This window comes from Cynoglossus semilaevis, chromosome 2, assembly GCF_000523025.1.
Source record: "Cynoglossus semilaevis isolate Cse_v1.0 chromosome 2, Cse_v1.0, whole genome shotgun sequence".
Classification (NCBI taxonomy): Eukaryota; Metazoa; Chordata; class Actinopteri; order Pleuronectiformes; family Cynoglossidae; genus Cynoglossus; species Cynoglossus semilaevis.
This window is the reverse complement of record NC_024308.1, coordinates 13,424,337-13,449,952: the sequence shown is the minus strand read 5'-3', so window position 1 is coordinate 13,449,952 and position 25,616 is coordinate 13,424,337. Positions and strand designations below refer to the sequence as shown.

General features: G+C 39.1%; 4 protein-coding genes and 1 non-coding gene across 5 annotated transcripts in view; 1 reads left to right on the top strand and 4 right to left on the bottom strand.

Moving 5' to 3' along the window:
* LOC103399890 (1-phosphatidylinositol 4,5-bisphosphate phosphodiesterase gamma-1-like) overlaps positions 1-25,616 on the bottom strand; it is a 784,699-nt gene that overhangs the window by 630,658 nt on the left and 128,425 nt on the right.
* On the bottom strand, positions 1,749-1,820 carry trnah-gug (transfer RNA histidin (anticodon GUG)). Its single transcript has one exon. It is a non-coding gene; the product is annotated as a tRNA-His (tRNA).
* On the bottom strand, positions 2,515-5,245 carry LOC107990126 (fetuin-B-like). The gene is made up of 7 exons (XM_017042036.2): positions 4,873-5,245; positions 4,617-4,730; positions 4,327-4,405; positions 3,928-4,094; positions 3,650-3,763; positions 3,182-3,307; positions 2,515-2,902 (listed from the first exon to the last, which is right to left on the bottom strand). The coding sequence occupies exons 1-7, from the start codon at positions 5,068-5,070 to the stop codon at positions 2,648-2,650; spliced, it is 1,053 nt and encodes a 350-aa protein (XP_016897525.1). The 5' UTR covers positions 5,071-5,245; the 3' UTR covers positions 2,515-2,647.
* On the bottom strand, positions 6,598-10,435 carry fetub (fetuin B). The gene is made up of 7 exons (XM_017042031.2): positions 10,176-10,435; positions 9,373-9,486; positions 9,143-9,230; positions 8,843-9,009; positions 8,156-8,269; positions 7,876-7,962; positions 6,598-7,568 (listed from the first exon to the last, which is right to left on the bottom strand). The coding sequence occupies exons 1-7, from the start codon at positions 10,386-10,388 to the stop codon at positions 6,819-6,821; spliced, it is 1,533 nt and encodes a 510-aa protein (XP_016897520.1). The 5' UTR covers positions 10,389-10,435; the 3' UTR covers positions 6,598-6,818.
* On the top strand, positions 20,698-25,472 carry LOC103399874 (regulator of G-protein signaling 5-like). The gene is made up of 5 exons (XM_008338513.3): positions 20,698-20,931; positions 21,168-21,284; positions 22,585-22,649; positions 23,546-23,709; positions 24,163-25,472. Exons 1-5 carry the CDS (start codon positions 20,888-20,890, stop codon positions 24,403-24,405), a joined length of 633 nt encoding a protein of 210 aa, XP_008336735.1. The 5' UTR covers positions 20,698-20,887; the 3' UTR covers positions 24,406-25,472.

Sequence of the window (25,616 nt, the reverse complement as noted above, 5' to 3'; positions counted from 1 at the left end):
ACAGGGTGACTTGACATTAATAACAACATTAATATTGTCTTTGTCTATGTTACTATGATCTACTGACTCTGGTGCCTTCATATTGTAGAAAATGCATTGATCAAAGGGTTCTAGTTTCATGAGTCCAATGAGTTGAGAATAAACAACTGGCGCTAACACCCACAACAGTTAGATTCACAGGACTCATTAACAACCATCTCAAGGGCTTGTTTATGACCCCAGGTTTAGACGGTGGAGCAGGTGGAAGGAGAAAGTTTAACCGCCACAAATGTTTTAGCTGTTAATTAGTACCAAACAGAAAGTGCAGTTTCAACTGTAAACAAACAGGCAGAGGATCTGAACAGATGGAGCCTGATTGGAACTGGTGCAATTAACTTTGAGGATAAAACAAACAGCGTGACTTTTATAAGAAAGAATAAATGTCTGACTGTTCAAATCACTATGTTTTACTACCACTTTAACATCATATAATTACTATTATTATCGTTTTTATAACTTTCAGTTTACCAGGTGTGACGTAGTATAGAGTGCAGTATAAAATTTAAATAAAAAACATACATAGTTTAAATAAAAACAAGGTAAAACATGAGAACAAGAGAAGAAAATGTCACAGATGCATGTGATTTAAGCTTAGACTTAAAATTGAAATATACTTGTCAGCGACGAATACAGGTTTAAAATCTAACCCAATAATCAACGAACCTTGATTACACTTAAAAAAAATTAAGGGGACGGCGACACCAAGTGGACATCTTATGAATATAAGAAACATTTTTTTAAAAATATGCCTAAAAATAAATTAGAATTAAACAAAAATATTTTGAAATATACATTTACAGTCATAGCGCTAAGTTATTGCTACCACATGGTCTATTTTTCTTTTTTCTGTCAAGAAAGATTTGGAGAGTCCACATGACTGCTGCTCTACCTAGAATAAATCACCTTTTCTTTACCTTTCTCTGAACTAATGGCTAATGTTACTGTAAAAAAGGCTCAGTACGTTGCCGGGCAGCCAGAAGACTCTTCAACAAATGAGTAAAGGTGATTGTTTTCAGCTGACTTCCTCTGGCGACGGCGCTCCAGGGGTTTTAGTCCCTCTCTCCTTGAGTTGCTTCACATTTGCTTCTCATATCCCACAAAGCACTGTGTGTGCTCTGGCCTTAATGGACCTATGAAACAGTCGCTGCAAATCACAGCCATGCTCTTTTGTTATCGGCCTCTTGAGTAAATGCAGTCCCTTTGACTCACTTTCTTTTGGATTGTTGTTCCTAGTAGTAAAAAAAAGAAAAAAAACTGAAGAAAGAGTCTTTTAACATCACAAAAACCTGGGATATTTAGTGGAGTTTTCAGGGGGAAAACACTGGAACTGGAAATGTTGAAAATTGTTTTTGCATTTACCCAAAAGCCTTCCTCCTGAGGCAGTGTTTGCAGAGAATAGGAGCCAAAACTCTATCTATCTGCCTCGACTGTTTCAACAACAAGTGTTTCACGTATGAGAGCACCTTGACTGGTAAAATGCGAAGTAAAGGAGGTCACACAGCTATCGGCTTCTGACAGGCACAGGCGTAGTAAGTAAGAGTAGGCCATCCTTGTAGGTATCCCACACCAACGTCACGTACGATGAAAGTAAACCATGTATGGCCGCAAGGAGAACAGAATCATCTGGGGAATGATTTGAAGAGTTGGTGTGAAGAGAATTTATCTTTTTGAACATACGGGGCAACGTGAATGTCCAATGAAACAAAACATGCCGTGACCCGGATTCGAACCGGGGTTGCTGCGGCCACAACGCAGAGTACTAACCACTATACGATCACGGCGAGCTATTCATTTGCTGAGTGAGCATGCCAACTTAGGTATGAAAGTCAAGGTTGAATAACACCAAATTCTGTATAAATAACACCATGGACTTTCGTTTATTTAGTTTTTATCAAGACATGACACAAAGTCAATATTTAGCTACAGAACAATGTTCACTAAAATGTCACGTTGATGCAAGAAATTCATTAAATATCGTGATTGAGTCTTTTTTTTAATAGGTGGCCTACTATCTGTCCACGAGTATCATTACATTTCAGTGTCAACCAAATTTGAAGAAAATAAAGTGTTATATTTCGCAGAAATGTTTACAAAACCTTTGCTTGTGTGTATTTTTTTTTCTTTGTTGCCAATATTTAGTTTTTCTACTACTTCATAGCATTTTTAAAAACTGTGTTCTTGGCATACATCTTAAAATGGCTCTAAAAACTACAGTAGTACATTTTTTTACACTAAAATATCTCTCTCCCGATGTTGATATGAATCTACGTTTCTAATTCATAATGGCATTTCATATGCACAACATAATTGTTGTAATGTAATGCATCTGTGTGTAACTCGGTTGTTCTTTTAACTGTATATATATATTAAATCATTAAAATATGAGAATGTTGGGAATATGCACAAAAAGGTATTTAAGTAAAGTAAGTTTTTTCTTTTTTAAATCACTCACAGTATTATTAAAAAAACCAAAAATGCCAGTTTTCCAACTGCTTTAATTCAACAATCAGTTTAATTTGATAAGTAACAAGCACCATTTTCTTTGTCCAATGTAATTAGATATAACACACAGAGACAGATGAAAGGACATAGATCCACATTCTGCCCGTCAGAGTTTGAATCTGCCTAAACCCAGATCGTGTCGACGTGGGCCAGGACACAACTTGGCCGCGGGGGCAGATCTGGGCGTGGCCGCGAGATACACCACAGTTCCCAGAGAGTTCTGTGGTGAGGTAATAGTGACGTCAGAAGGTGAATTTTTGTGTACATGCTCATGGGCATGCAGGTGTGTGTGGTTGTGTTGCTGGTTAACAGTGTGGTCAGTATCTGCTTTGGCATGGGCACGCTCCTCCACAGTGGCAGCCTACACAAAAAAATGTTCATTTTAATCAGTTAACATATTGTATATAATTACATTGCACGACAAATTTCACTGGGGCTCACAGAAGTCAACAAGCATAAATATGTTTTAGGTCTTTTTTTTTCTAAAATTCAGGAACATTTGAGCGAAGTTGAAATCCAGATTATGTTAGCATGCTTTACATAGGTTTTCCAGAAATACATTACATACTTTACATATTATACATTACATATATATATAAATCTGAAAGGTTGTCAAAATCCCACTGTTTAAAGAAGTTACCTGTGGTTCGTAGATTTCACACTTCACTTCCACAGCCTTCCTGTCCTGGAAGTTCTTTCCAGCAATGGGTCTGATTTCAAACTGGTCGTCTTCAGTCATGTGTGAGCCTGAACAAAAACCTCTATGCTGAGAGTACTCAAAAACAAACAAACAAAAAAAAAAAACAAAAAAACAAAATAACAAAGAATGTTAGTGTGGGAACCAGTGTAGTCAAAATCATTTGAATAGGTTAACTTTCGGTTGGTTTTAGTTGACAAAATATATAACATATGCTGATTGGGCATCGTACCAATCATATCTTTGGGTTGTTAAATGCATCAAAATATTTTATCAGCGTTATTTAGCCCCACATAACTGTTTTGTTTTTGTCTTAAAAAATAAACTGAGACTGAAACGTTTGAATGAAATCATAACTCGATACAATTTACAGACTTTCTTTGCATGTTTGCATATGTAGATTTTACTCACTGCAAATTGACAGTCCATCGGTTGACAGCTGCTTAGTTCGCTGACATCTGTTTGTTTTGAACACACCGTCTCCACTATAGTGAACTCCACAAAGTAGGACGGCCCAACCACCCACTGGCAAAGCACACAAAGGAATTCAAAACACACAGAGAAGTACAATACTAATCTACAATGTTAGGATTGGGCAAAACCTCCTGTTTAAAACCTAAGGTTTACAAATCATCCTTAGTGATGCTGGGTACATCTTGTGCCACAGTCAGTGTGGTGTTCTTCCTGACCTGTGAGCTGGCTCTGGTGATGTTCTCCAGGCCGAAGATATTAGCCAGTCCGCTCTCTGCATTGAACCTCTCCAGTGACAGATTCACCGTCTCCTTCACAACAGGTTCGTTCAAATTGTCAGCCGTGGGACAGTCGGGACACACACTCACTACTGCAGTGGCAGGAACTGAACACAGGGGGGTGAAATAGAGGTTCTGTCAGTACACAAAATCCAGAACACTAGTCAAATTTCAATAAACCAATAAAAACCTATTTGAAGTGAGCACTCTGAACCTCCTGCCCACCCTGTTTACTGTTTAGAACTTCTCCTGGCTCTGTAGTGGCCCCATGATGAGGCTTAGTATAAACAGCAGACACTTGAAAATGTGTCTCGGTCTAGTCCTTTAAGTAATGTGTACCTTCACGCAGTACACATGAGTATCTCTGAAGTTTCACTTGGTCACCAACCAAGGCAGATACCTCACACTCTCCGTACACCTAAAGGAGACAAGGACCATGGAGAATTGTTGGTGTGGAATGGTGAAAATAAAGAAAAATATTATAAATATAAATGTATATTTATATATTTACATATGTGTCTTTGAGGATATGTACATTTGTGTCTGTTTGAGAGGCCAGGCATTAGTCTTTGAGAAAAGCTGCATCTGTGTTGGAAAATGAAGAAATTACACCACCATGTGGTACTTACTGGAACAGCAGATATATCTCGAATTTCACATTCTTTCCATGATTTCTTGCTAGTGATGTGACATTTGGTCTCCAGGACATCAATAGTCAGTTTGTACAGGGACCCAGAATTAACCTACACACCCATACACACACACACATACACACACACACACACACACAGAGACTCCTCTTATTTCATACATACAGCTCTGTATAGATGCATGTATAAGTATAGAGGCATGCACGTGTGTGTGTGTGTGTGTGTGTGCCCTCACCGTTTCAGGAGTGTGTGAAAGGTCATACACTCTGTTGAGGCCCAGGATGTATCCATTAGTCCGGTCCTGGTTGATCTGCTCCAGAACCTCCTCTGCTGTTCTCACCGCCTCAGGACTGTGGCAGCCCTGAGTGTCTGGGTCTGCTCTTCCCTCCTGCTGCAGCAGAGCCAGACACAGGACCAGCAGATACACATTCATCTTCTAACATAGACACACACACACACATACACACACAGTTAAAGGCTACGCTGGAAGATATTTTTCAACATTTAGTCTCAGTCTCATGCCTGTCCTGGACTGAAAGGCTTCCTGTGGAAGGTTTTTTTTTCCAGACAGACCCCTGTGAGGCTGACGGTGGACTTTCTCCTGTCTCATGATGAGCAAACATCTTCTATCTACTGCTCTGGAGGCCAATGGCTGGGGCTGATTGACTGAAGGGTCATAGTTCAGTGGGGGACAGGGGAAGACAAACAGACCATCAGATACTGTACAGCTGCAGCAGAAGAGTGATGGTTTAAACTCATTTCCTCTTCTTTCTAAACAATAATTGATGTTATGTTGTGTTTTTTAAAATATATTTTTGCATTTTTGATAGGTTGGATTTCCAGAATAGTTAGAATATTTTTGAAGAATCTTATGGAAATGTTTGTCTAAATGTTTGTGTTACTCTGAGTTTTGCAACAACGCTGTGCTACTGCTGTGGGTTTTGTGTGTTTTTCTACAGAGCAAAGATCAGGGTTGTTTTGTTTGAAACGCTCTGTATAAAAGATGTTGTTATAAATGTATAAATATAATCAAAAATTTTATTTTGAATTAGGTCAGAAAAAATATATTTGCATTTGTTACAGATTAATCACCACATCCAGCAACAAACTTTAGTTACAGTAGAACGTGTCAAATATAAATTAACGCCTGTATTATTTATCAACTAGCCTTTATTAATGGACAGTAACAGATCAACTCTACAACCAAGTGCCTGCTCTGGAGCCACAATAGCTTTTTTGGTCTTATTATGATTATTGAGACAGGAGAAAAAATATAGATATTATTTTTCATGTTAAATTTTAAAACCCCAATTGATGCAACAAAGCTGGGACACATAAAGAAGTCATAAAGAACTTTATACATTTTTGTGGAATAAACTTTATTATTCTGTCACCATTCTGTGTCTTTCGTCTGTGACTGTGATAAATAAGAGATTCATGCAGATAAGTTCCCTGTTTGCCTTTATTTCCATAGATGACAGCTCTGTTGATTATCCTTTAATCAAATTAATTTTTGCTATCAACAATCAATATCAATATGGTACAGTATTGTAAGAATTCCTTGTTTTTTTAATTTAACCCCCTAAATGCAACATACAACAAAAAGCAGTCAACATTTTTTTTGACGCATGTTTTTTTTAATTTTTATACATTTAGAAGTTTTTTGTTTTGTTTTTATATTCTGTTTGTTTTCTGCCTTGATTGAACAGCTACACTGGTGATGTGATGAACTACACAGTAAAATAACACATGAATTTATATAAAATAAAAGATTTCACCAGGGTTATCTTCTGCTATTTCAATCATGGATTCCCACTCTCATTTAATATATAGTTGGAATTTAAGAGAGCAACAATATTAATCTGACTGAGCCATATGATATATTTTTGTACTTCTTTTCCGTAATTTTACTTCTGGTTTACTGGGCTACTCATCAACAGAGGAAACAATACAACAATGGTTAAAACTTATTTTTTAATGAACTCACTTTTGTCATAGAAAGTGACAGTGAAGACCAACAGGAAAGGATACATGTTAACTTTCAACAACAAATGATTGTCTTTGCTTGGACTGATATAACAGGGTTACAAGGTTACTATTTCACTCAAAAATGAGTCACATGTTTTGTGGATTTTTAATAAAATGTCCATTTGTTTCTCCGCTGAAAAAAAAGGTAACATTTTATGCAGCAGCAGCAAACTTTGGGTCGTCCTTGAAGAGCTCTTCCACCAGGGTGCCTGTTGACGGTGGTTTAGGGCACTGAGCAGAGACTGATGTTGGAAAGCCCAGGATGGTGGGCTTCATCTCTCCAGGGATTTGGGGGTCGGGGACAGCGGGCAGGATGATTCCATGATCAGGGAATTCGGGAAAGAAGGGCAGGGTCATGGGCTGGTCAACAGCTGGCAGTATGGTCACCCGGCCGTGGGGATGGTCGTGGTAGTCTGTCTCGTGGTTGTGGTCATGGTGATGGTGGTGGTGCTCGTGTTCGTGCAGGTGTGCGTGCTTGTGGTTATGGTCCAAGGCCAGCTCGTGATCATGCTCATGAGTGAACTGGCTGTCGGCATGCTTGTAGTCGTGGTGGTGATTTGGTGAGTCGCCGCTGTGGTCATGTGCTTTGGCGTGGTGGGCGTGTACGTGATCATGGCCGTGACCGTGGTCATGGGAATGAGCGTGAGCGTGCCTGTGGGTGCTGCCTGCGTCGTGGTCATGAGTGTGGTGGTGTTGGCTGTTGTCAGCGTGTTGGTGTGTTTTGTCGTGATCGGCGTGGCTCTTGGTGTGGTCGTGCACGTGGTCATGCGTGTGGTGGTGTGAGTGTTTATCGTCAGGAACATGGCTGTCGTGGTCATGTGCGTGGCCGTGTGTGTGTGAGTCATTGTGGCTGTGGTCTTGTTCTCCACCCAGCAGGTGGAGCTTCTTCTCTCTCTCTGCAGCCTGGACAACACGGAAGACAATGATGATGGGTTATTTTTTTCAATAGAGAGAAAACAGTAAAAAGCTCAGAGAATTTTATTTAACTAATAATTATAAATGATTATTGATATTTATTAATTACTTACCTAATATAAAGATATAAATAGATGTAAATTAAATAATTGAATAAACAAAAATAAAAAAAATTCTGATATTATTTAAAACATGTTTGTTTTATTTAAGAGTTTCGTCAGCAACGGCCAAGAACAGCAAAATTCACATAAAGAAATCTCTTTTTCCTTGAGGAGGGGCAGTGAAGGGGTCTTACCTCAGGCTCATAGATCTCACACTCCACGGTGAACTCACTCTCTTGGGTAGAGGGGATGATGTGAGAACCCTTACAGAAGCCCTTGTGCTAAGAACAAAAACATCGGGATACACAATTAAAATTGAGTCATTAGAAACTTCTTCCAGTTTTGAAATCATGTTTGATGTTATAGCACTGTTGTCAACAACAGGTAATTGAGTCCATAAAGAAATAAAAAGACGCATGTTTGAAGGGCCACCATTAGTGCTCGACTTGTGTCCAAACACATTATAGGACTCACAGCAAACTCGCATGACATCGGGGGGCACTTCTCAGCAGTTACTTCCTCAATGTCCTTAGAGCAGGCGGTCTCCTGAATGGTGTATTCTGTGTTGTAGAATGTTACCATGCCCATCTGGGAACACAGAGACGAGAGAAGCAAAACATAAGTCATGGAAATGTTTTTTTAAAATACAGTTTTATCCTGCTGTTATATTACCTGGGAGTGAAGCTAGCATTGGGACCAAATAAAAAACAATGGGTTGCGATGAAATATGATATGATGCGATACAATACGATGCAATACGATACGATACGGTACAATACAATATGATACGATACTCAATTATGTGATACGATACAGTACAATTGTCGGAAAAGGTACTGCAAAACGGTTGCAAATTGTTTGGTTGAGTAGACATTAAATAAAATAATATCACAAATTAATTAGTGAGTTCCCATAGAACCAATTCATCATATGGTGCATGTTGAAATACTGTAATAGCAATACTGCCGTTTACATTTAAAAGTAAGTAAAAGTATTCTTGTCACGCCACCATTTGACTGTCGGGTTTCTGTATGATTAGACATGACCCAACAATCACAAATAGACACACACACACTATATACATATATATATATACACACACACCCGTATATAGAGTATTTTGAAACTGTCATTAGTAGTATTCACACGTGGACCACTTACTCCAGTAGTAGCACGGTTGACTTTCAGCAGAGTGAAATGATTTTTAAGTTTGCTCTCATTGTTGAACTTCTTCAGGGTAGTGGCCACAGTGTTCTGAATGTTATCATCATTCACGTCGCTCAGTACATTACAGTCAGGACATGTGCTGATAATCTTAGCAGTAGGAGCTTTGGACGGAGGGAAGAGAAAATGAAATGAAAATAAGTAAAGCGGAAATACACAAACTTTAGTCCAAAAATGTCAATTAAAAACAAAATTCATGTGTATGAATTTATTGTGTTTTTTAAAATTTTTTTTTACCTGGTCTGGCATCACAGTTGTATTTAATGAGGCGGACCACTCTGTTTGGCTTGTTTATGTAGATGATAGCCTTGCACTGGCCGTAAACCTGCAGACAGAACAGGTCAGAGGAAGTAACGCTTCAACACTGGACCGACACAGAAGAGCAAGAGTTTCACAGGAACAAATGCTAAAATGGAAAAATCTCCTTCAATAGTGTGTGTGTGTGTGTGTGTTTTCTATCTTCTTACTGGTGTGTTATAGTCAGGACGGGCTTCACAGGACTTCCACTCCTTCCCACTGAGAACACTGCACTCAGTTTCAACGATGTCCAAAGTCAGGTAGAAGACAAAGCCGGTCTCTCCCTGTGATGTGATGGTCACACGCACACATACACACACACACACACACACATGCACTTTGTTTATAGCTGTTTCATTGATGTAGAGACTGAAGTCGTTAGCTTCTTATCACCTGATCTTCCAGTGTTAGAATGACTGGTGTCCTCTGACACTTTTTAATCTCATCAACTGTGGAACTAAAATGAACCCTTTTGTTCTTTTATTTCCTGCTGGATTGACCGCGGGGAGAGCGAGTCATACGTTCAGTAGACCAGCTTTGTATTTTCTGTCCTGTAGTTATATACATTTTATATTTATAAAATATATATTTTTATATACTTATTAATGACAGTATTTTGCAAATAAGTATTTTTCAATAATATGATTTTCACAACACTACAAAACCTTGTACTGTATTATGATGTGACAGTAAGGTTAATATTTAACACTTATAAATATAAAAATCTAAATATATAAAACCGTACATAAAAACCCTGAAGCTATTTTTATCCATGTAAACAAGGACATTAATAATTTGCTGTCGTTTGTGTTATTGTGGACAGAAATTAAAGGTAAATATTAAAAATTTGAAAATCAATATATGTATCTATCTATCTATCTATCTATCTATCTATCTATCTATCTATACATACAATAACCATAGTCTTTTAAGATATTTACACTATTGCTATAGACACATTAGACCAACTCACGTGCTTTCCAATGTGCACATTAGAAAGGCGGTGCAGGCTGAAGATGTAGCCCTCCTGACGGTCACGGTTGATCTTGGTTAGCGCCTGCTCTGCAGCGCTCAGAGCGAAGGCATCTTCACATGAGCCCGGCTCCAGGCCATCTTTCTCCACCGGTGCAGCGTGGAGGACGTTCACGCAGCCCAACGCCAGCAACAGCAGCACGCGATGCTTCATGGTAAAGGCCTGGTCTGAGGAGCAGGAGAGATGCCCAGAGAGGGATTAAAGCCAGCTTTTATACCCCTCACCTTCTTACAGCCCCTGCTGTCAGGTAAATATAACCATTGATCCCCAACCATTGCCTAAAAGGCATGAACCTCAGCAGCTGTGACCATTGATCCATCTGCTCAACAGTCAGTCGCTCTGCAGGCTTGCACAATGGTTCTTATCAGTCAGGAGGGGATCACTGCTGTGGTCGGAATGGTAATCAGTGCACTCACTCAGACCTCAGACCTGCTGTGATCACTGATCTGGAACTGCTAGATCTACATACTTACATGTCTCTGGTTGCTGACTGAAACTAAGTCATGAGTCATGTGTCACTGCTGTGCAGAAACAAATAGTGAATATGGAATAGAATCAAATAGAATACAACGCTGTCTTCTCCAAATGAAAACAGAACATATCACATTTAATCACATTAAACCCCAGTTGACTGTTATGTAAGTGACCTTAAATTCTCAATGTCTTCATTTAAAAACAACAGGCGACTTATTTATTTACTTTTTTTCCACAATAACATGAAAAATGGTTTCATGTTTTACCTGTATTGTGTTTTTCCAGTATCTGTCACAGTGGTCCTGTTAATTCCTTCTGATAGTAGCAGTTGTAACAATCAAACCTTGCTTCAGTAGATTGTAGATCATTTTTTGAAGGTTTTAACAAAACCATTAGCCATTAGCAAAACCTAGCCCAATAAATATTTTTCTTACAAATAAGGAAAAAAACACAAACAAACACCCAAACATCAATGTGTTAAATGTGTGCAAATGTTCAAATAAAAAATAAAATAAAAATCAACATATATTAATCATCTCTAAATCTAATTACAGATAGAATGATTTAGAGAATCTAGATAGAATGCTACAAGCTAGTCATGCTCAGCTCAGTTCTAGCTTAGCTTAATTTAGCTAATAAAAAAGAAAAAGACATAGATAGAAAAAAGTTTTTTTACATATATATATTTTAATTTAATTTTTGAGGCACACACACAAAAGATTTATTTTCTCTTCATGGCTGTACTATGGAGTGAGTGGAATTTAAGTCAGGTTTAGGTGTAACCTTTAGGATACTTATAGGAAAACACTGAACACGTGGTTCCCACTGGAAATTGAACTTTGTTCTAACTAGAATGTCAGTCCACGGAATTGCCTGGATAAAAATCAATTTCTCCTCCTGCTGTGTTGTAACTTCGCCCCTCAGCACTTACATAACGCTGGTGTGGACATTAGAACTGTACTATCGCACAAATAGACCAAATCAAGACTAGCAAATACACAAGCCATGGAGTACCCAGGACGATCGAAAAGACCCCCCAACAAATCAATAAGTGGTAGAAAAACTCAAGGCAGTGGTTCTCAAACTCTGGTATGTTTATCACTCATGAGGCACCTAAAGTTTTGCTGAGTGTATAGTGAATTTAAAAAAGTTCCAGTTCCATTGCCATGTTGCTGTTCATTTTGGCCATGGCTGGTAAATAGTCTTTATTTGTAAAAATATATTTTTTGTTCATATATTAGTCTTAGCTAATAAGATGACCTGCACTGCTGTGTTTAGATGTTTGTAAATGGTGGTACTTGAAGGGGATTTGTCCAAAATTACAAAGTCCAAAAATATTAATGTTTAGACAAAACAAATACGTTAACAAATGCTGTAAGAGTTTTGAGATTTTAATATGTATCATCTTTTTGTCTTTTTTTGTAATTGTTTGATATAGAACAGTGATCATAAACTGGTGGCCTATGGTTTAAATCCAGCCCACTTAACAGTCCAAAGAATGTAAACATTTTGGTTTTAAATTTTTATTGAATTTTATTTTAATGTCCAGCTCCCAATGGGGCTGTCCAAAAAACATCACAGAAACATGTAGGAGACAAAGGTCAAAGTTCATTAATCCTGCAAAGAGTGGAGAATCAATAAAAGTCACAGTGGACAAGTCTGCAGAACAGAAGAAATCACAGATCTGACCTGGACACATGGATAAGACTTCAGCCAAGCCCTGAGTCTAAACAGCTGGTCAATGACAAGAGAATGAAGATAAGGTTTAATATTTACTTTGTTCCTTGAATTGCTAGAAATCTACCATCACAAAGCCTGCAATCCTAAATCCGACACCGGGTGGCGCTGAAATATAACATTTCAAATTTCAACTTTCTCTTCACACACCAGTGGACCAACAGTGACTCATTAAGGATGATGGTGAGAATGAGATGGATTCAAAGAGGAAGGTGACAGACAACTTTGTGTCCTGAGGGGTGAGGTGGGGGAGTATATTAGTTCACCTGTCATGACAGCTGTACCAATTGTTTATCCTGTACTTCTGTTTTTGTACCAAAGGTTGAACACTGCAGCTCGACTAACTGCAGCGCTAATTTGGAACATTTCAGAGATTTTACTTTGTCTTCCTAATGTCAGTGCCAAATTACATGCAGTTTCATCTACACACGATGGGCCCCTCTCTGATTGTGACACTTTTGTCCTTAGAATAAAAGAGAAAGGTGAGAGCACTTCAGCAACAACAGGTTCCTCTTACGTAATTTCCTAAAAATGATGGGGCTGTCGCAGCAATGGTCCAGACTTAATGGGGCCTGTGAGAACAGTACATGTTGTTACCGGAATAATTAATTTGGGAGGCTGGATGGGAGGTGGGGGTGGGGATAAAATTCTCACCTTCATTTTTGAAAAAAACTTGATTATTCTGCTTGGACAGTGTGAATAGAATTATTCATTTATTACTTTTTCTAATCAGATCAGATACGGCCCGCTAGGCTTTCTAATCTGGCCCACCTGGTACATGGGACATGATACGGTTAAGACTGAATTCAATCCTTCTGTGTCATGCTTAAAAACAAATTAACAATTATTTCTGTTGATGGCACTAGTAGGCGGCAGACATCAAATATGTATTATCTTTGAAAGTTTAGGTTTATTCCTGTACATTTTAAAAGTAAAAAAAATTGCCCATCCCCTGCATTAGAGCACTCTGAGCACATTTTCGCAATGAATAAATCCATCTTATATAAATCTTTCTCCTGTCCATGATGTTGAAATACCTCTAAGCTGCTGACATCATTGATCTACTTACGTAAACTAGCCATGAGGACAATGAGACACTGACCTACAGTACTGTAGGAGCTGTGCACCGCAATCAGCACATATGTATACATAAATATGTATAATGGAAAGTGTTAACTCGATACAGATACTAGCACAGATATCGGTTGCCATCATATTTATTATTATTATGAGTAAAAACGGTGTACATATATATATATATATATATATACACAGTATATACTGAGCACTGTAGTATTTTATCACTGCACATGCTGTATAATGCTGCAACAACACACTAGCATGAAAACTGTTGCGACATAGTATTCCAGCTGCCGGGTGTCAACGCCGGGTGTAGGTGGTGTGTAATGGTGTGGGGGCTGTTTACGTCGCAGACCATGTGCATTTCTTTATGGCCCTGACTCACTGTCCACTAATGGCTACCACCAGTGTAATGATGCTCCATTTCACCGCCTCGCTCAGGTGAGGCTGTGAAAAACATCGTCACATTCTTCATGAATCACTCTGTTGTTTACTTACTTTCAGGAAGCTTGGCGATATACTGCAGTGAAAAGCAGAAATGCAGGTGGTGGTACTGATTGGGGGGGTGGGCGGGTTCTGTTGTGTCCACTCATAATAACAACGATTGGACGTGTAATAAAGCATAAGTGCTTTGACATTATCACAGCAGGCAGTGCTTCCCCTTTTCCCTCTGTCATATGAAACTCTGCTGGTAAATATTACACAGACCGTACCGCAGCAAACCAGCTGTGGCCTGTTTTGTGCGGCAGAACATGGCACCTGGAAATGTTTGGGGTCCATCTGCAGACTCGCAATATTAATGTTTGCCTCTAGAGGAGCCAGCAGTGAAATTATCTGTGACTGGAGCAGACAGTCGGACACAGATGTAATGATCTTTAGCTATGATTGTTTATTTGTGTGTTAACCAATATGTTGACCAACTGCTTCCTAATCTTTATGTCAAGTTAACTCGTGTGCACTTGTAGAAATCAGTGATTTCAAACCAATGTGGCTTGGCATGAGGTAAGCAATGAAAATGATTTCATTTTCTGCAAATAATTTATCCATGAAATATTTTTCCAGAAAGGTATGGTGGTGACAGATGTCAATAAAAACAAACAAACAAACAAACAAACCACTGAAATGTTGATGTGTTTTTCTTCTATTCCTGCAGGTACTATATCCTGGTTTGTGTTATTTTGTGTTGTTTGTTGATTTGTTTTCATAATGAAAAACGAGGCCAAGCAGAAGCTGAGGAAGGAAAAAGGAGGAAATTATTATTTCATCCACTGCAAGAAGGGCATTTGTCAACAGATTGCACGATGTTAATCATAGGTTTATGGTGTGGTTACCTAGTCTGTTAGCCACTCAGTGTGTTGGACTGCTTCTATTCACAGATTCATAAACATATTTATAGGACTGCATCAGGAGCTCAAGGACCCTGACACCCTCACTGGAAAAATTGACTCACAGCCTCAGAGGATCTGAGTGTGTTGGCATCCAAATGTGTCTGGTCCTAGCCGGATTCAACCAAGGCATTTTATAAGAAAGAAATTATTGCAACTGCCAGACAGCAAACAACAACAACAAAAACAAACAAAAACAAACAAACAAAAAACAAACAAACACCTCCCCCCCAAAAAACAACAACAAAAACAAACAAAAACAAACAAACACCTCCCCCCAAAAAAACAAATAAACAAAAATCTAATTGAATAACCAGTTTTACATGTCACACTGGATTTTTTGCTTGCTTGCTAACAGCAAGTCCTCTGGTGCTCCTGTTCAGAGAAAATTCGAAAAATGCTACAAATGCAATGTCTGGGTTTGTTGTCCTGCTACAGAATCAAGGCCTTACAACACTGACAATACTCCATCCATCCATCCATCCATCCATCCATCCATTTTCATCCGCTTATCCGTTACCGGGTCGCGGGGGCAGCAGTCGCCACCCAAATCATACTGCACTGTAACACTGACAATACTCTCACTCTATAATGTAGCCCAAACCTTCAAAACCCGTTCTCCATGCTGGAGTGTTACCTGCAGACCCTCATAGTACTTTGTGGAGGAAACAGTGAAAAATAAAATACTGTAATGATGTTTTCCTGAATTCTACGTACATTACTGTACACACACTTCCTGGAATCTCTGTTTGTTTTTACTTTATGATACAGGGTTGTCCGGTAAATATTATTCAAATCATAAAATGTCTTAAAATGGCCATCTTGGTTTTTATGAGATTCTATTAAAACAGTAAAGTTGTTTAAAAACAGAAAAATTAAAAATGTTAATTTCAATTTGCATTCTGGACCAGGAATAAAAGAAGTCTGTCCAGTCAGTAATCCTTCACCACCATATAAATACATCAAAGAACTCACAGAGACACACAGAGCAAGAGTTCAGGGACTTATCCATCATCGTGCCGACTGCCGTATTTAACCAAACCGTGGAGCAGCATGTGGTTCTGATAGGCATCTACAGCCTACATGCAGCTCCACACGTAGCCTCATCACAGCTCATTATAGACGGCTGGGCTTCACTTACTGATGACGACTATAAACAAACACCACACACACTATTCCTCTGCACCAACACTGTGAGTTCTCTGTAATGGCTCATTAAGCCACAGCTGGAAAAGTCCTCTTCTGTGTTTGGGTTCGATATGCTAATTTAAACAGGTCTTGGCTCGTAATGAAAGCTGTCCTTCCTGTCGAGCCTGACCTGGAGACGCTGGCTTTCGAAGTAGCGATTTGAGAGAGGAAAAAAAAAAGTGTTACATAAGTTTTTCTTTGTGCCATTTTTCATTAGAGTTTTGTTTTGGGACTCTTTCAGGTCATGAAGGAAATCGCAGCATCATCTGCATATGTGTACATACATTTGTGTCTGCACTTATGACAATAAATAATAACCTCCTCTAGAAAGGTTCTGACTGCATTTTTAACTAATGCCTAATTACACATCTGCCTTACATGCAGAAAGTCCTGGGTTCGAACATACATAGATATATTAATCTGTTGTGCATAGATTTAATGATTAAAATACAAATTTTAATGTTTCCATTTTTGGAGGTGTACAGCATTTTGTAAGTCTGTGCTGTGCTCTGTGCCAACCCTCACCACTTTTAAGGGTCTGTGGTTGGATTTGATTAGATTAAGATTAGATTAAGATTATATATGGACCATAACATAATGTTTGTTCGACATCTTTATTTTTAGCACCCCCCAGAGGTATATACCAGCAAGTGAACAGACGCTTTCTTTTAATTACTGAATATATTAGATTCAGCTGTGTTTCCATAAATAAACAAAGACAGAACCAATATCTCTGTTCTGTTTTTAATCTGATTCAGTCCTCTGACCAATCTGATAAGGAGACGCAGACAGGGTAAAAAAACAACAACAAAAAACTGATGTTTTTTGTTTGACCGTCGTTGAAACTGATTAAAGAGAGAGAGAAAGAATGATGAAGATAAATATTCGGGGCAGTAAGAATGTTTTCATGACACCAAATGGAACCTAATTCAACATCTGCCATCAATGAAAAATATTTTTGGTTCCTAAATAATTTGGCTGAATAGTTTAATCCGATTATTCCAATGTGAGGCCTGACATTCTATATATGATGATGACAAAGAGACTGAGTGGGTGGATGGATGGATGGATGGATGATGGATGGATGGATGGACGCAGACTGTGGTTCAGACGCTGAAACAGCTGAGGTCATCATCATTAGGAGTAATCATAGTCTCGTTTGGTTCCACTGCTCTTTTTGTTTTATGCCTGTGAATGAAAATAAATATTAACCTTGGTTGGAGGATGGCGCCTGGTTTACTCTCATTTATATGCATTAACGTTCAGATGGGGAGAATGAAAAACAAATCTGCCTGAACTTTCTCTTTTGCATTTAAATGTCATTTAAAGTGTATAATTTTTTTTTTCAGAACTCATCTATACGTTTTATATTCAACTTTCAGACCGACATTTGTCCTTCCTAATACCCTAATACTTTGGGTTTTTAGCAGGTATGTCCAAAGTCAAGGCCCATCAAAAGCCTTTTAATCAGTTCCAGGTGGTCAGGATTCTTTCATAACTGAAGAAGGTACTTTACTACCATAAGAAAGTGACTCTGAATCACATTTTTAAATAAAGGTTTCATTTTTGAGCTAACTTAACTGCAATTAATTATACTTATTATTCTGAGCTCTGTTGTAGTTCTTGGTTACTGCCTTATGACAATAAAGAATCTTGAAACTTTGAATCCTGATCTTCTTGCTGTGAAGGCATGCATTCTTCCATCGCATTAAAAAAAGTACTGAAGTTATCCCTTTAATCACAACTCCTAAATTAGTTTTCTTTACGCACATGTATAACAACACAACAGTGTACGAAACAGTTCAAGAAACACAAATATATTGAAGTTTCAACCTTCAGACATGAGGACACGTCAACAAGTTGGGTTGCATCAATGGGTCGGATCATGAATAAGTTGATAAAATCCAGAGAGTGGATGCCACTGGTTAAAAACTACAGTTCAGGACTTGTCCTTTTTGGACTCATGGCTTGTATGGTGACGCCCTAATGGTAGCCTTGAGCGAAGAAAAAATTATACTTTGGCCAAATCCGCCCTCCGACGTGTTGAGTTTCTGCTCGGGGTCATAGATTTTTACATTTCTCCCCCGCTCGGTGTGAACAAGGCGACAAAAACGAGACAAGTCAGGAAAGCAATAATGCTACCGTCGGACCCCATTTAATCCTCACATAATGCCTGGCAAATGAACCCATCACATTAAGTGTCTCGCCACATGACAGACGCAGCTCTACACCACATGAGAGATGTAATTATCCGGCCGCTGATGGACCTCCCCCTCCTGACCCCCTCGCCTCTGTGTGGGGCTGAGTGAAGGACGTGTGGAGCATAACTTACAGAGACACAGCCACATTAGAGATGCTGTTCTCAGACACCTGACGGATCTGCCGCTCTCAGGTAGCCTCGGCTCCTCTTAACCTTTTCATCCAGAAAGGATTTGTGGTGGATGTGACTTGATCTCATTAAAAAAATAAAAAATAAAAATTAAACTCTGATAATTTCCTCTGCTGAAGCCTCTGACCGACATTTCCAATTTTGTCCCACTTACATTTATGGTCAAAACCTGATACATGGAACTGTGTCAGGTTACAAAACTAATACAAAATATCACAAAACCAAAACAAATCTGACAGCTAGCCTGGATTATTTCCATATTCCACTTCTGAATCCTTATCCCGGGGGGGTTGTTGACAGCCAGTACAGTGTGGGGGTGAGAGCTCTTCAGGATTCTGTGACATTTCTATGAACTGTCACTTCTGTTTCAGAGAGGAAGGTCAAAGAGGAAGTGACTGTGGTCGGATTTCTTTTTTCTTTTTTTTTAGCAGGGGTGAAAAATGTCCTCTGAGGTGGGGGCAGATGTCAGTGTCATGCCCCGTCCTTGAATTCTTGCTCATGTCATTTAACATTTGAAAAGTGCAATTTTGTAATGAAAAATTAAAACCAACGCTAAAAAGACATGCTAGGATGTGTGTCTGGTTTCTGTGTGTGTGGATCATTTGCTGCTAGGCCACTGGTGCTTTAATCATTTCCTGTCGTCTGGATAAGAAACAGGAGATTAAAAAAACACAACTGTTAATCAAGCTCCTCAGTGACACAAACCAAACAGAGCTCATTTACCTGACGCAGAGTCACTGTGGTGGAAAAGCAGCAGTGGAGGTTCTTTAAAGAGAAAATAAAATGTTGTGTAAGATGATAAAATGAAGATGTAAAAGTGTAAATGTGCTGAAGAAGTTCATCTAAATGGATGATTATGAGAAAATGCACCAAAAGCTTCAAAACGCTGGGTACTCAGTGTTTTCTCCACTAGTAAACTCAAGTCAAAGGCGGAAAAATGTTTTGTTGTGGGGGCGAGTGGGTCATGAATCTCTCAGAGCAACAATGTATGTAACCAAAGCAACATTACAGAGTCCATGTGTGATTCTAATATAAACTCTAATTCAAAACTGATTGAATCTTGTTTTAAAAAGAGAAAAAGCTTTGGCTCTCCTCCAAACAGGTGCGTTTGTGACCCAGGAACTGTTTTGTCTCCATGTGGCACTAACACATGTAACACGAGTTTTTATTAGGTCTGATTAGAACCAAAATAATAATTATAAAAAACAACATTGGTGTGTGGTTTTGAGGAGCTCATGTGTGTGCTTGACTGGCCTGCCTGCAGTCCAGATGTGATCCAGAAGGAGGAGGGGTGGTATATCATAGAAGGCCAAGTACTTTTTGCAGCAAGAACGAGCAAAAATTCAATTTCCATGGCAACAAATGGCTTCTTCAGTCCAGAATTTAAATAGAACTTCCAACATGACTGTGCACCAGTGCACAAAGCAAGGTCCATTAAGACATGGATGACAGAGTCTGGTGTGGATGAACTTGACTGGCCTGCACAGGGTCCTGACCTGAACCCGATAGAACACCTTTGGGATGAATTAGAGCGGAGACTGAGAGCCAGGCCTTCTCGACCAACATCAGTGTGTGACCTCACCAATGCGCTTTTGGAAGAATGGCCAAAATTCCTATAAACACTCTCCTCAACCTTGTGGACAGTCTTCCCAGAAGAGTTGAAGCTGCAATAGCTGCAAAAGGTGGACCGACATCATATTGAACTCTGGGTTAGGTATGGGATGGCACTTCAGTTCATAGTATGAGTCAAGGCAGGGGAGCGAATACTTTTGGTAATATAGTGTATATGGACACTGTAAATGATCCGACTTATATAAAAAATGGCTCCACTTGACCCCATGACCCTTGAGAATAAGTGGTGCAGATATGACGGGAGGAGAGAAGTCTATCACCTCACCTCTCTGGACTGGTCATCTGTCTGGTCCAGGGCCAGCCGTTTAAGGGATAATGGACTGATGGAGGAAAGTTTGCTATTAGCAATGATGATGTCTATACAGTAAAAGCCATCCATCCATCCATCCATCCATACATACATCTATCCAAACATCCATCCATCCATCCACAGAGGTTTGACTGCAGTTTACACCCCCGCCCCCCAAGTTGAAAACACCGCTTGTTTTGTACACACACGTCCGTATCCCTCAGCCATAAAATTCTCCTACTGTTTTTTTCCTCTCACCCGTTTTCTTCCCACTTCTCCTCCCCCACTCTCTCTCCACAACTTGTGCCTGTCTGATGTGATTGGTTAGTTTTCTGACAGTGAGAACAGTGGCAGTATAAATCCATGGCTGTGGGGGCGGAGACACCCACAGCTTCCTCTCAGTCACCACTGAAGAAACGTTGAGATTAAACTCTTGTTTGTCTTTTGTCGCTGACGTTGGATTTTCAGCCTTGTCACCATGTGTAAGGGACTGGCCACACTTCCTGCAACATGCCTAAAGAGGTGAGTTATTTATGTTTTTTATTATTGAGAAATGTGTGGTAGAAGTGTTAGTGGAAATGGATATCGGTTCAATCAGGGAGTGCAGTCGGTCATGTGGCAATTTGAAATCAGATTTTTTAACCTTTGAAATAACAATACTAAAAAAGATCAATAAGAGATAAAAGAGCATCGATCACCTCAATGTTTTTGTAGTTTTTTTTTTTCATTGCATCTTCCTGACTCCTGTCTCTCCTCAGTGCCAAAGATATCAAGCACAAAATCAGCTTCTTGCTTCAGAAGCCTGAGCTCCAAGTGTCAGATCAGAAGCAGATAAAGGAGAAGACGACGACCGCCGCTCCTGTTTCTGCAAAGAGGTGAGAAGAACTGTTTATTGTTCAGATTCTGCAGCTTCTATAATACTGTTAATCTATGTTTCCCATTGGTAGAATTATTTTTTCTCTCACATATTTAGACCCAAACATTTCTCATACAACACCACCTTTATTGACATATTTTTATTTACTACCTTTGGGAAAATTAACAAATAAAAAATAAATCAATGGTAACCACCAGACCTGACCCAAAACAATGATGCACAGTGTCGTGCAGTGTGAAATATTGACAGATCATTGAATGCCTCACAGGAACCAAATTACAAGAGCTGATAATGAGGAATGGATTAATAAGACCCTGTGTTTGTGATCTCTCGTTGGAAAAAGACTCGGGTAACAAAGCCTTTATCCCTGTAATGCAACCATCACTGTCATTCTCATCATTACTGTGTAGAATTCTGAACATTGTTTTTTTTAGCTGTTTTTCCTCTGATTCTTTGTCAAAATTTCAGCAGCTTTTTATTTTGTTCCCTCTAATTACCCAGAATACCGCTGGTGTTATGCTGTGGTGTCACCATGGGAGAAAAACAACAATGCAATAATCTTAATGATTGATATTAGTCATAAAATGTATAATATAATCAGCAGCGTGTAGTTCGTCGTATTGAATTGTGTTTGGCCAGGGACACATTAGTGCGATTTGTTTTGGACTCGGTCCAACCTGTAATGACCGCCCCTTATGTTGTGTTCCCTCAGGGAGGTTCCCGTCGTCTTTATGAGCAGGTTAGCATCGACAACATTGTGCCTGAATCTCCAGGTGTCATGTGACTCACAGACACAGATAATTATCTCACGCTCAGAATGCGTTTTTTTTTTTTTTTGTTTTACTGAGAAAGACTCTTTTATTAACATTAGGTGTAAATAGACCCGGGGGAGACAGGAAGTACTCGTAACTGTCATTTATTTTTTTGACTAGAACTATTGATTCCTCACCTTATTGTTGTCTTAATGGATTCTGAGGGACAGGAAAAGCTTTCATTTTATTTTTTTGGATTAGTTTTAATGTCTCTTCAGGCTCTGACTTAGATGAACAAAAGCAGATGATGATGAAACAGCTGACCATCCTTTATGTTTTGGACTTTTAGTAAATGTAATATTTGTATTATTTTAATCCACTGATATCTCCTGTTAAAAGGTAAAAGTCCTGAATGGGTGGGGGAAAAATTTAGTATACCTATAAGGCCGTGTATCCTGTCTTGGAGTGGAAAAAACCCCAGCCTTTCTGTTTTTGTACATATTAAACACCTAATTATAACCCTCTGTGTGTGTGTGTGTGTTGCAGGCTGCCTGATGTAGCGGAGGTGATGAAGTGGAAAGAGTCCTTCAGCCACGTCCTGAACAGCAACAGTGAGTCTCATCATTTATTGCCATAAATAATCATCTAATAAAGACAACAGTGTGTGTTTCTGACATTCAGTGTCACTCCTGTTCATTACTACGTTATATTATCACTATATTTTAAACTTTCTGAGCAACAAAGATCCAGTCCAAAGTCCAACACATGTAACCTAGGAGACATCACTCTTCACACATCTGATAGAAACAACGATTTTTATTTTTGAAGAAATGCTGCACACTGACACGTAAACATTGATGTATTCTCATGCCCTGGTTCCTCTGTTACGTGTCCAGGGACACAGTTTGCGGCCCCTCAGGGCAAGTTGACCGACGCATCTGTTTGTGTGTGTGTCGGCCCTCAGAGAGTTACTCTGTTTGTGTGTGTTTGGGGAGCAGACAGTAAAGACGGAGCAATGGCCTTGTGGGAGTCAGTAGAGGGTGACCTGCTGTGTTCCATGATCTCATACCTTGACCTCTGACACCGCCATGTCCTCCCACTGTTTCGCTTCGTTTTCTACTGTCAGCTGCGTTTTGTCCCAGTTTTTATTTATCAAAGGACCGTGTTCTGGAGGAAAATCTAATAATAATAATAATAATAATAATAATAAATATATAAATATATAGAAATATATTTCCACACTATGACCCTTCTCTCTCTCTCTCTCTGGGCCAAATTCAGTCCACCAAGTCATTTTGTGTGGCCCAAGGGAATTAAAAAAGCGTTTCATAATGAAGTCCATGCTGCTGAGTTTCTGAACCTGATAAAGGAAAAAGGTTTGTTTTGTGTTTTGTACACAGAGTGAGGTACAATATTAACCTTTTTAACTTTAGGTCAGTGGGTCTAAAGTTTTACCTAATTTTAACAAACCGCTCATACATTTTTTTTCTTTCTTTCTCTGTTCCAGTTGGACAGACTGTCTTCACTAATTTCCTGAAGTCCGAGTTCAGCGACGAGAACATTGAATTCTGGTTGGCCTGCGAGGACTACAAGACCACAGCAGCCTCCAAACTGGTGACCAGAGCCAGGCAGATCTACCAGCAGTACGTGGATTCAGACGCGCCGCGTGAGGTGAAAAAGCAGACACAGAATCTAAATTTACGATTCTGAGAACGTCTATACAAGATTAAAAGTTAAACATCAGTTTGATTTCCAAACATTGGGGTGGTGTGGGTGAAAGGGGGCTGTGTGTGTGAATGGATGGAAAAGATTAAAATGCAATTCATAAACTACAATGAAATCTTTGTAAGTCGGGTTATGCAAAGACACATTCCTCTTTAGTGGAGTGATTGTTGATACACACATGAATATTACTTCCTGAAACAAGACCTAACGCCTTTGAAAGTGCTCTGAACCCTTCATTAACATGAGAGGAGACGAGCGTGTGAGTCAAGGAGAAAATTGATTAAAAAACCAGGAAAAAACATTTTGTAGAATGTTTTTTTTAATGTGGTTTCTAACCTTAACCCTATCCTTTGGATTTCTTTGTGATCATTCTTTAACTGTCTGTGTACCTTTCCCCAGGTGAACCTGGATGCGGCGACTCGAGAAGAGACCAGGCAGAACCTGGAAAACGCTTGCCCTTCATGTTTCGACGGAGCTCAGAGGATGATTTACATCCTGATGGAGAAGGACTCCTACAGACGCTTTCTCAAGTCCAAACCCGTCCAGGATCTGCTGCAGAGTCAGGATGGGACGGAGGACGAGCAGGAGAAGAGAGGCTGTGACTCTGAAGGAGACAGGCAGGTGTTAGCACGTGGCGCATAAAACAGGAAATGATGTAGAAGGTGGAAGAAGGTGACAGAAGGAGCCAAAGTCTGTAAACTGTTGAAGATACAGAAAGTGCAGTTTACATTTCCTGCCTTTGCCTTTTTTTTAATGTCATGTAGGTGTTAGAGGACGAATCCATTTGCCCACAGCTTCTTTTCTTTTCACATTTGTAACAATTAATGCTGTCAAAATAAATGTTTAATGAATCATTTTACAATGTGTACAAACTTAAAAGCTGTTTTAGTGTTTGCCTCGTGACCTTTGACCTTTTCTCTGCTTCTTTACGGAGAAACAGGTGGCGTGAAGGTTATGTTGATACTTGTAACAGGAAATGTTTTTAAAGCTACCTCCACTAGAACAGCTCCACCTTCTGTCAACACAGTCTTGCCCTTCTGGTGGTTTCTGGTCATTTCTCTGAGTAAAATAAAAAGTCAGGTGTTCAGTGACGTACCGATCAGTGTTAAAAAACGAAAATATTTGTACAATGTAAAAAAAATAAATAAATAAAAGGTGAACCAGAACCAGTGTACCAAACTGTAACATCTAATGTGAACGTGTTTATGGCAATTTGTCTTTTCTTTTTTTTTTTTGCATATTCTTGCAGATAATGTTACGTAGTGTGTTTTTCTCTCTGTTTCCATTTACTGTATCCTCCTTACGTTGTATAAACACTACAATTTAAATGTTGCTTCCACGTAATACGCTTCAACTTTCACCTCCTCTATGTGTCTGATGTAGTAGTGAACTTCTCCTGCACGTAATTGTGACCAGATTAATGTGTTAAAAACTGTGCACTGGTGTATTATATTGATTTACATATGCGGTTTAGTTTTGTATGAATAAATGCTCTTTGACGGAAAGCAGTGACAGTAAAGTAGTGCAGACATGTATGACCTGATCACTGTCCTATTTATATCATGTCTGTGATTATTGAGTAATAAAATTTTATGTGGAGTGATCTATAAGATATGAAGCAGATGTTTATATTTTTTGAAACGTTAGCTTTAGCAAGTTAGCACACTCAGCTATAACTGTGAAATCAAAATGTATGAATGTCATTAAAATATCATTAAAAGAGCCATTGGTATATGACAAGGAGAAAATAAGGCGTGGCAAAAGATTTATTGCTTATTAAGTAGAAATGTTAGCATTATCTTGTTAGCACACTTAGCTCTAAATGTGGTATCAGTGTAGAAAGATGTGCATGC